Below are 12,187 nucleotides of genomic sequence, written 5' to 3'. Positions count from 1 at the left end.
AGTGATATATAGACATACAGGGGCAGAGAACCCCACCACAGTGTCACACAGTGATATATAGACATACAGGGGCAGAGAACCCCACCACAGTGTCACACAGTGATATATAGATATACAGGGGCAGAGAACCCCACCACAGTGTCACACAGTGATATATAGACATACAGGGGCAGAGAACCCTACCCCAGTGTCACACAGTGATATATAGACATACAGGGGCAGAGAACCCCACCACAGTGTCACACAGTGATATATAGACATACAGGGGCAGAGAACCCTACCACAGTGTCACACAGTGATATATATACAGACAGGGGCAGAGAACCCTAACACAGTGTCACACAGTGATATATAGACATACAGGGGCAGAGAATCCTACCACAGTGTCACACAGTGATATATAGACATACAGGGGCAGAGAACCACAGTGTCACACAGTGATATATAGACATACAGGGGCAGAGAACCCCACCACAGTGTCACACAGTGATATATAGACATACAGGGGCAGAGAACCCCACCACAGTGTCACACATGGATATATAGACATACAGGGGCAGAGAACCCCACCACAGTGTCACACATGGATATATAGACATACAGGGGCAGGGGACCCCACCACAGTGTCACACAGTGATATATAGACATACAGGGGCAGAGGACCCCACCACAGTGTCACACAGTGATATATAGACATACAGGGGCAGAGAACCCCACCACAGTGTCACACATGGATATATAGACATACAGGGGCAGAGAACCCCACCACAGTGTCACACATGGATATATAGACATACAGGGGCAGGGGACCCCACCACAGTGTCACACAGTGATATATAGACATACAGGGGCAGAGAACCACAGTGTCACACAGTGATATATAGACATACAGGGGCAGAGAACCCCACCACAGTGTCACACAGTGATATATAGACATACAGGGGCAGAGAACCCCACCATAGTGTCACACAGTGATATATAGACATACAGGGGCAGAGAACCCCACCACAGTGTCACACATGGATATATAGACATACAGGGGCAGAGAACCCCACCACAGTGTCACACATGGATATATAGACATACAGGGGCAGGGGACCCCACCACAGTGTCACACAGTGATATATAGACATACAGAGGCAGAGGACCCCACCACAGTGTCACACAGTGATATATAGACATACAGGGGCAGAGAACCCCACCACAGTGTCACACATGGATATATAGACATACAGGGGCAGAGAACCCCACCACAGTGTCACACATGGATATATAGACATACAGGGGCAGGGGACCCCACCACAGTGTCACACAGTGATATATAGACATACAGGGGCAGAGGACCCCACCACAGTGTCATACAGTGATATATAGAGCTACAGGGGCAGAGATCTAATCTGACAGACTGTTAGCTGTATACGGAAATATGAATAACAAGGTACTGAGACAGAGGGTGAGCCTCACCTGATGGGGCTGGAAGGTTAATGCCTCGTACTATAATTAGCAGCATCTCTGTGCTACTGAGTTCGGAGAAAACTCTGTGGAAACAGAAGAGTTAATAGTAAAATCACCTTCCAGTAGGAATGCCACTTTATATACAGGTACTTAAACTCATTATTTGACAGGTCCAAGCAGCCTCCAGAACCAGGAAAAGAAAATCATACAGTAATAAATAGCTACAAATGAGGTCAGCTCTCTTCGGCTGACCTGCCTGTTGCTGGCTGTGGAGTGCTGGTGAGTGACAGCCGTGGCTGCAATAGGCAGACTCGTGAGGCGGGGTAGTGGCTGCACCACAGTTCTGCATGCAGGGACCAGCTCCCCCCTCCTGGACACACCTCTAACAGCCGCACCACTGCCCTTTTTCCCACAGGGGTTGGTGCTTGTATAACTTCTTCTACCCCCGGCTCTGTCAGCAACTTCCACATCCTGCACCCGATGCATGTGGCCCTGACTACAGCATTAGTCTCACATATAACTAGTGTGTCCTGCAGAGATTTCCCGGCTCCTTTATACCCGACTCTCAGATGTTAGTTATGGCTGAGGGCGGGTGGGCACTTTGGGTACAGGATCCTGGTCTAGCTAACCTCTATGAATGAAATGGTGAAAATCTGCTGTATTCCTTTCCATGTCTGGCACTAGCAGGAGGATTTATAACCCTGGCAATAAGTGCCGGTACTCTTTACCTAGCACGGCGCCCATCGCATGCACTAAAAAACGGGTCCGACGCGATGGCCGCGATTTCCCATAGGGAACAATGTTAAAAGCGTACCGCCGCCCCTCGCGGGCTCGCTGTGCTTGCCACGCTTCGGGTTCACGTTGATCGTGAGGTGGCGTTAACAATTGTGGGGGCGGTACTTATGTAATATCTGGGCTCCCGTTTTTCTTATGAGACCGCGTCGCTGCGCTCGCCACGCTTTGGGCACGGTGGCTCGCTGCGCTCGCCACACTATATAAAATCAACTCCATGCATAGTTGGATAGTAGGGGTATGAAAAAATGGGGTGCATTTAACATGGGAGCCCAGATAATACATAAGTACCGACGGGGCCATATCACACTTCAGGGGGACTATTTGGGCTCTGTGGCCCATTTAACATTGTTTCCTATGGAAAAATCGCGGGCATTGAGGCATTGAACACAAAAATCGCGTCCATTGACACTTTTAACATTGTTCCCTATGGGAAATCGCGGGCATCGCGGCGCACCCGTTTTTTTAGTGCATGCGATGGCCGCGATGCCCGCGATTTTTTACCCCCCATGACCGCGATGCTAATCGCGGGCGCCGTGCTAGGTAAAGAGTACCTAAGTGCCTAATATCGGGGGAATAGGGGGGAGGAGATGCACAATGTTGTTAACTATTGAGAACACAAATAACAGGGATTTTGTACTTACCGTAAATCCTTTTCTCCGAGTCCACAGGTGTCACTGGAGTAACAGTGAGGATAGAAGGGCGACCACAGGGAGCAAGGGCACTTTAAATATAATTGAGTGTGGCCAACTCCTCCCCTTCTACTCCCCACCTAGGCAGTCCCAAGGATGTGCCCGAATGGAGCTGGAAGAAAGAACACGCTTTCCAGAGGAGGTTAGTATAACACACAAGAATACACAATCAACCAGAAAAGATTAAAAACATAAATAGAACAGTGAGAATCACTGAACCAAACATGCCACACATATAACATAGCAGGCAGTTCCAAACAATATAAGAGGAACCGAACCTAGCCAACATAACTGTAAAGTTTTAAAGGCAGGAATTCCTAACAGCAAATGAACAGCGCCTAGGCGGATGTCCAGTGACACCTGTGGACTCGGAGAAAAGGATTTACGGTAAGTACAAAATCCCTGTTTTCTCCTTCATCCACTAGGTGTCACTGGAGTAACAGTGGGGATGTCCCAGAGCTCCCAACACGGGTGGGATGGCGCTGAGACCCCCTTAACACTGAGCTTCCAAACTGTGAAGCGGACGCCGCAAAAGTGTCAAATTGGTAGAACCGAACAAAAGTCTGACGACCAGACCAGGTGGTAGCCCTGCAGAGCTGCTGAATGGAGACCCCTCTGGTAGCCGCCCAAGAGGGGCCCACCGAGCGCGTAGAATGCGCTGTAATGGAGGCAGGAGGGCGTTGAGCACTTGCCACACAGGCCTGACTAATAGTCAGGCGGATCCATCGAGACAACATCTGCTTTGAGGCCGGCCAGCCCCGCCTGACCGGATCATACGTTACAAATAGAGCATCAGACTTCCTGAGCGATGCTGTTCTGGAGACCTAGATCCTCAGAGCCCTGACTACGTCCAGAGTGCTGTCCTCAGGAGAGACGTCCTGGAAGGCCGGTACCACAATCGGCCGATACCACCTTTGGTAAAAAGGAACAGCTGGTGCGAAGTTCTGCCCTGTCAGCATGAAAGATCAAAAACGGGGGTCTGCATGACAGAGCCCCCAGATTCTAGACTCGCCGAGACGATGCCAGGGCCAGGAGGAGCACTCACTTCCAGGTGAGGTACCGAAGGTCCACCTTTTCTAGCAGTTCGAACACCGCAGACTGTAAGAACTTTATAACAACATCTAAGTCCCAAGGAGCCGTGGGTGGACGAAAAGGAGGTTGCAGCCGCAAAACTCCCTGAAAAAGGTGTGTACCTCAGGCAAAAGGGCTAACTTCTTTTGAAAAAAGATAGATAATGCCGATACCTGTACCTTTAAGGTAGTCAGACGCAATCCTGTAGCTAATCCGACCTGCAGGAAAAGAAGAATTCTGGCCTTCTTGAAAAGAGTGGTGGATACACCCCGACTCTCGCACCAGACCACATAAGCCCTCCAGATGCGGTGGTAATGCTTGGAGGTAACGACTTTCCTGGCCTTCATCATGGCAGGTATCACCGCCCGTGGGATACCTGCCTGTCTCAGGATGGACCTTTCAGCAGCCACGCCGTCAAATGAAGCCGACTTAAGTCTGGAAAGAAAAGGCCCTTGGCTGAGCATATCTTCCTGAAGAGGCAGGGGCCAGGGTTCGTCTATCAGAAGAGACGTGAGGCTGGTGTACCCTGACCTGCGCGGCCAGTCCGGAGCTATCAGGAGAACAGTGACCACCTCCCTCTGGATTCTCTGCAGAACCCGAGGTATCAGCGGAAACTGAAGGAAAATGTACACAAAGTGAAATGGCCAAGGGGCCACTAGTGCATCCACTCCCACCGCTTGAGGGTCCCTCGTGTGAGCGAAGAACCGGGGTAGCTGATAGTTGTGGCGATACGCCATCAGATCCGCCTGGGGACACCCCCATTGGTGGACCAGACGTTGATCTTGAGCCCACAGCAGGATTCGACTCACCTCCTTCATGGCAGCGTGACTGCGCGTGCCTCCCTGCTTGTTGATGTAGGCTAATGCAGTGGAGTTGTCCGACTGTACTCTAACAGCCTGACCCTGAAGGAGATGATGGGCCTGCAGGAGAGCATTGTAGACTGCTCTGAGCTCCAAGATATTGATGGAGAGAAGGGCCTCCTGCTGAGTCCAACATCCCTGGAACTGATGGCCCAAGGTGACTGCTCCCCAACCGCGAAGACTCGTGTCTCTGGTGAGCAGTACCCAGTTCCAGATGGCGAACCTCTTTCCCTCTCTGAGGTTGGCCGGGTTCAGCCACCACAGGAGAGAGGTCCGTGCCCGCACTGACAACCGTATCCTGTGGTGAAGGTGCAGGTGAGAGCCTGACCATTGACGTAGAAGGCAACGCTGGAAGGGTCTCGATCGGAATCGACCATATTGGAGAGCCTCGAAGGAGGCCACCATTTTCCCCAGAAGCCTGGTACATGTGAGGACCGACAACTGCGGATTAAGGCCTGGAGAGAGTGTATCTTGTCTTCTGGAAGAAACACCCTCAGAGGAGTGGTATCCAGGACCATTCCTAGAAACTGTAACCATTGAGACGGCAGGAGCTGGGACTTCTGAAAGTTGAGTATCCATCCATGACGAATGAGAGTACTCTGAGTCAGGGCTACAGTATGTTGCCCAGCAGGGCCTCCCTGGATGGAGCCTTCAGCAGAAGATCGTCCAGGTACAGTATAACAGTCACACCTTGGTTTCGCAGAATCTCCATCATCACCGCCATGACCTTGGTGAAGATCCGTGGGGCGGAGGAGAGGCCAAATGAAAGGGCCTGAAACTGCCAATGTTGGCTGCGGACTGCGAACCGAAGGAAGGCCTGATGTGGAGGCCAGATTGGTATGTGGAGGTAGGCGTCCTTGATGTCGAGTGACACCAAGAACTCGCCCTCCTCCAACCCGGCAATCACAGATTTCAGGGACTCCATCCTGAACTTGACCGGTTGGAGGTAAGGATGGAGATGCTTCAAGTTCAGAATGGGACGTGCCGATCCGTCCGGTTGGGGACCAGAAAGAGGCTGGAGTAGAACCCCAAGGTCCTTTGGTCTTCTGGGACCGGGATAACCACCCCCCGCTGAGACCAACTTTTGGATGGCCGTGGTCAGTAGCAGGCTTTTTTCTGCTGAAACTGGCAAACCGGTTTTGAAAAACCGGTGTGGCGGTGGCTTTTGAAAATGTATCTTGTAGCCAAAGGCTACAAGATCTTGCACCCAAGCGTCCTGGCAAGACTGCAACCAAGTGTGCATGAAGCCGTGCTCCCACCTTGGAATCCCCCAGGTGGGCCTGAAGCCCGTCATGCGGCGGGCTAGGTGGAGGCCTTGGCCTCTTGGGTGGAAGAGGAAGCACCTCTGCCACGACCTCGGGAGCCTCTGTGAGAGGAAGCGCCCTCTAGGGCGACCTCAGAACTTTGCATGCAGGCAAAAGGACCGAAAATATGTCCCCTGGAAGGTTCTACGAGTAGAAGGAGGAGGGGCCGTGGAAGGGAGAAATGTGGATTTTCCACCAGTGGCTTGTGATATCCACTTATCTAACTCGGGCCCAAAAAGCACCTCACCAGTGAAGGGGAGTGCTTCCACTGCCTGCTTGGACTATGCATCAGCCTGCCACTGGCGGAGCCAGAGTGATCGGCGTGCTGATATGGAAAGGGCAGATATGCGAGCCCCTATGATGCAAACATCATTAGAGGCCTCCGCCATATAGGATGATGCTTCAGAAATATGTTCTGCTAATTGCACCAGGACATCCACCTCACCTCCCTGCTTCAGTTGCTGAGCCAACTGGGAGGCCCAAACCCCGATAGCCTTATTGACCCAGCATCCGACCTGAGCCGAATGCTGAACTACCCCTGCAGCAGTATAAATAGACTTAAGCGTAAGCTCAAGCTTGCGGTCTGAGGCGTCTCTAAGAGTAGTGGCCCCCGGTACTGGGAGAACTGTCTTCTTAGAAAGAAGCGTGACCGAAGGGTCAACTACAGGGGGTGTTTCTACCAGCTTTCTGCCTGCAGCAGACAAGGGGTATGAAGACAACAGTCTCCGGGAAATCTGAAATTTCCTGTCAGGGTTTTTCCAGGCCTGTATGACGTGGTCATCTAATTCCTCTGCAGGAGGAAAAGAAGCTGCTTGCTTTGTTTTTTTACCAAACAGGGAGGGGCGAGTGGGGGCTGACGCCCCATCCTCCACGTCCAGTGCCAGCTTGACCATATCAATGAGGTCATCTAAACCTTGCACAACCGGTTCTGGTTGCTGTGGTGGAAAATCCTGTTGCACATCCACATCTGGGGCAGCATCTTCCCCTTCCTCAAGGCCAGGCATATCCTCATCTGTGTCAGTGTCTAAGACCTGTGTGAGAAGCCTCTTTAGCACTGGGGGTTGTGAGTCATGTGCCGAGGGCCGTATGGGCTCAGGGACCAAGGCCTTTGTTAAACCCTCCACAGCTAAGGTTAATTCCCGCTGCTGTGATCTAGATGATTCTCTGTCCCTCTGGGAATCTGTAATCTCAGAGGACAGGCGTGACATCACCTCCGTGAGCTGCAACGCCCATGCAGGGAAGGGCTGCTGGGAGGTAGAAGGAGTGGGGTCAGTAGTGCATTTCTCGCACACTGGTGTACCCTCAGCAGATTGTGTGAGTTTAGAATTACACTTCCTGCAAGACCTCTTAGAGATGCCTCCCGCCATTATGATAGTGATTGAGCTATACACAATCTTTATATATATATATATATATATATATATATATATATATATATATATATATATATATATATATACACATATATATATATATATATATATACACAATACCAATATTCCAACACGCGCTATGCTCAGATATATGACACAAAGTAGAAATGTTAGTAATGACTTGACTTATGGCAGCCTTTCCACTGAATTCCCTGAGGGAAGGGAATAAAACAACCAAGATACTACACAATAGTGGAGTGGCGCCTTTCACACAAATGTAAGATAGTCCTGATATAATATCCAATTTTCAGATCCAAAGAAGCAAGAAGGGAATTCTTCCAACGTTCATTTATTATTCTTCAGTGGATAAGAGTATAAAACAACGAGTAGATAACATCCAGGGATGTTATCTACTCTTATCCACTGAAGAATAATAAATGAACATTGGAAGAATTCCCTTCTTGCTTCTTTGGATCTGAAAATTGGATATTATATCAGGACTATCTTACATTTGTGTGAAAGGCGCCACTCCACTATTGTGTAGTATATATATATATATATATATATATATATATATATATATATATATATATATATATATATATATATATATATACACATATATATATATATATATATATATATATATATACACACACACACACAACGGAGACAGCCGGGAACATAGACGCGCCTCCTCTGCCTACAAGAGGACCCAGTTACATGCGCACTCGATCCCCGATGACGGCGGATGCGGGGCGGAAGTGACGTTCCGCCCCACTTCCCTATACCCCCGATCACCAATTAAAGACTTTAGAGCGCGGTTTCTTACTAGCGCACAGAGACTACCTAATGAACTTATGTGTTACTAGGCCAGTTATCAAACATAATGTATTAAGAGAGATACATACATAGTAAATAGTATTAAACCAGTACACCTTGCTTAATTGATGTACATAATTACAGGAAGTGATGTCAGCCTGTCTTAGTGATATATACCTGCTCCAAACCAGTTTGTCTCCACCCCCTGAGGAAGTCTTGTAAGACGAAACATGTCGGGCAGCTTTTGAGTCCTTATCCTCATCTCTCAGTTAAGCTATACTTCTTTTATATTTAGTCACTGTGAATAATTTTTTATTTATCCATATTTTTTACTCCCTCGTCAAAACCACCGTTCTAATTTTATTCTGATTTTAAGTGGTATTCATATATTTTTTATTGTACTATTTTTCATGTGCTAGCTTTATCCATTTATTGATTGCTGTGAAACCCCTTATCCCCTCATTTATTGTAATAAATTATTATCTTTTTTGACGGAGTCAATTTGGTCCAGTCATATATATTTAAGCACGGATCGCCGAGGTCCATAACCCTTTTTAAATATCTCTTTTTTCTATAGAGACGGTCCACCACCGTCCCTCTTTTTGGTCTCGTGCAGACACCCATTGTTAGTGGGGAGTGCTTTTTTTATTTACGGACACCATATCCATCCTTTTAATTACTTTCTGTGTATTATATCTTGGCGCTGAACCCCCTCTCTTTTGTGTATCCATAAATTCTCTGGTGCTAGGGAGGACAGGCGTGACATCACCTCCGTAATGTCACACGGACAAGCGTGACATCACCTCCGTGAGCTGTAGTTTCCAGACCCCATCCCCATAAGACAACATGTTTAGAGGGAATGAGAGGGTCAAGAACAGAAGTGATGCATGTCAGAAAATATTTAATGAGGGAAGGGACATAACCCCAATCAATAACAGCGATGATTTAGACAACTTATTTTGGAATATGGAGAAACTTCTTTCCAAAGAAGTCCATACCTGGTGGGACATAAAAGGCTTGGAACACTATGTGAGTGTTAATCGAATCCCAAGAGGGCTCAGGTTTATGAAACAACCCACCTTTGGTATGGACAACCCCGAATTCATGAAAGAATGGGACCAAGCACTACACAAGTGCTCAATCGACCTTATGAAGCTCCTAATAACAGAAAAGAAAAATGTACTAACAACTCTAGAAACAGAGATTAAAGAAGCAGAAATAAAACTATCTACACGTAAAGACGAGGAGAACTTTGCCATCAATGATGAAGTTTTAAATAAGAAACTGGAACGTATAGAAACTGAAGTGAGAGGGAACAAGGAGAAAAAGTTCAACAGGGACAAACTGGACTATGAAAAGAACAAAGTTAAAAAATGGAGCAAAGATTTTAAAACACACCCTAACACTGGACGAACATCCAATTGGAGACAAGCAAAATATACAGGCAGAAAAAACAAAAATGTTGACTGGGAAACCAGAAAACATAGACCAGTACACACAACCAATCAACTTTTACCAGTAAGGAATAATTCCCCTCTTAATGGAAGAAACACTTTTTTATCCGCAGGAACGAGTACTCGCTGTGAGGTTATCAGACTCACTGTAAATCTGTAATTACTATATTTTATTAGGTGTAGTAATTAATGTACTATTTTAGTCCGTCGGTACCCTCATATTCCCCATAGATGTTTCTATTCCCCATATCTGTGTGTACCATAGTATTAGATGCTGTTAAGCAAATCTGATCAACAGGAAATGTTCACAGGGGGTGATCAAATTCCCCTGCTATCAACAGGAAATGTTCACAGGGGGTAATCAGGACATAACCAAATTACCTTAATTGTATTTACACTCCTTTGTGCCTTTCTGGACTCTAGTAGACTCTTTGGGGCCTGACCCAGCAGGGGGGATGCAGCAGATGGCCAGCTGGATATTACCTGGGGGGATGTGTCTGACTCTTGGGTCCACCAATCCGAACCAAGTACCGGCCCCCTGTCAGTTTAAGCCCCGTGGGAAATTGGAAGTTTTTAAAATGACTTGTACAACTGCCAGCTCAGTATGTTAGTCGCAATCCGGTCTCAGGGGTCCTACCCTTCACTGGATCTTGTGGAACACATCGTTTGCCCAGGAAGGGGGCATCCTACCAAGCTCTGGTGTGGAGCGTCTGTGTTGTGTGGATTTACACAGGTTTCGGCTATCACTGCTGTGTGGATTAAGTGATAGTTTTGCCATTTTGGAACTGCTGCTACAAGGTATCGTGTGGACTTATCTGCTATCACTTCTGTGTGGAGGAGTGATAGTTTTGTGCTTTGGAACGGCTGCTACAAGGACTGCCATTGGACTGCTACCTGATAACATTTATAGGCTACATTTGCCTCTTGTTCCTGTCTTTATCTACATGTGTGTGCTGTGATAAAAATAAACCATATTTTGGTTTCATCTGCTCGGTGTCTGAGTGATTGAAGAACTCGTATCCTCACATTTGGCGGCAGCGACAGTGGGATCATTCAGACACCAACCTTCGAGCACAGAAAGCACAGAGAACAGAGGATCAGACCATATGTAAGGAAACGGAAAATGCAATAAGGTGATGTTCAGCAAGTGAGCAGGTGTCAGTCCTGTGAAAGGGAAAATGTTTCCAAGGAAAGAAAATCGATGCCTCAAGACCCCTGTAGCAGAGGAGCTCAGGGATGGAGGTTCTTCAGTGTATCGGCAGGCTGGGAAGCCGGATCTGTTATTTATTGTCAGAAAAATGCATTATATCTGGGAGTACTGGGAAGACGCTCAGCAGATGATCAGCGGGTGGAGAGTATCCAGCATTCAGGACAAGTTGTGTTACCTGGGGGATGCATTCCTGCACTGTAAAGGTGAGGCCACCTCTTGGAATCTGCTGGGGGAGCCAGAGTTTGTAGAATTTACAGAGGAAGTGATTGCTACAGTTACCCAGATGCTACAAAGAGGACAATATTCTGAGGCTGAAGGACAAGTCCAGAATAAATTGATGCCCCAGATAGAACCAGAGGAAAGGTCTAGAAGGGGGCTACTGCAATCTGGGCAGACAACCGAGGGGTCTGCCACAGAATTAATTGTTACCGCAAGAGAAGGGTCGTTGTCAGGGGGGCCCCTAACTGCCCTTGAAGAAATGAGTATGGAGGAGCTGATAGCAGAATGTCAGCTGCGAGGTATACCCATCCGACCCTGCACTCGCGGGGAAATCCTTCAGCAGATCCTTCACAATCAGGGAGATCCTACAAATGCATTTGCTGATTATCGGGCATGGATCCTCCATTTCGGTGCACAGTTGAGTGTGTGGGAACAATTGCAGTGTCTGGAGGAGTGCTTCGTGGTGGCAGAGGAAGAGGCGATTGATCGGGGGCTCCTGGATACCCCAGCATGGCAAGATCAGTGTCGCAGGGGGCGTGATGAAAGGCACCGTTTGCAACTGCTTCTCCCCCATCCTAGGGAGGAAGCTGCTCAGTGTTCTCTGCAGGGGGAGGGTATCCCCAAAGTGAAGGAGGTTATTCAGGAGGAGCTGCACTACAGCTTCCCTTTTGCTGAGATGGAAGATGAAGAGCTATTATCCTGCTGCCAGGGGATCTATGAGGACTGCGTCCAAGAGGAGATCACCGTGGTTAGAGGAGTATCCGACAACATCCAGGCCACAAGCATACCAGTCGCAGATGATGTCGTGCTTCAGGCTGCCCAGCATATTCAGCTGGGGAAGGTGGTTATCCTGGAGACTGAGGACTGCGCAGAGGAAGCGGCAGGTGAGACCCAGGCTTTTGAGGGGGTAGTACTGGCCGTGGACCAGCTTGCCC

The 12,187-nt window shown here is 48.2% G+C and overlaps 1 protein-coding gene across 1 annotated transcript in view; it reads right to left on the bottom strand.

Annotated features, from left to right (window-relative positions):
* Positions 1 to 12,187, bottom strand: part of CC2D1B (coiled-coil and C2 domain containing 1B) — a 210,946-nt gene that overhangs the window by 48,927 nt on the left and 149,832 nt on the right. The window contains exon 21 of the mRNA XM_083158258.1: positions 1,465 to 1,538. Within this exon, the coding sequence (XP_083014384.1) occupies positions 1,465 to 1,538 (74 nt within the window). The remainder of the gene's footprint in view (positions 1 to 1,464; positions 1,539 to 12,187) is intronic.

The sequence above is a fragment of the Crinia signifera genome, chromosome 8 (assembly GCF_055691185.1).
Source record: "Crinia signifera chromosome 8, ASM5569118v1, whole genome shotgun sequence".
Lineage (NCBI taxonomy): Eukaryota > Metazoa > Chordata > Amphibia > Anura > Myobatrachidae > Crinia > Crinia signifera.
This window is presented reverse-complemented; position numbering and strand designations above follow the sequence as displayed.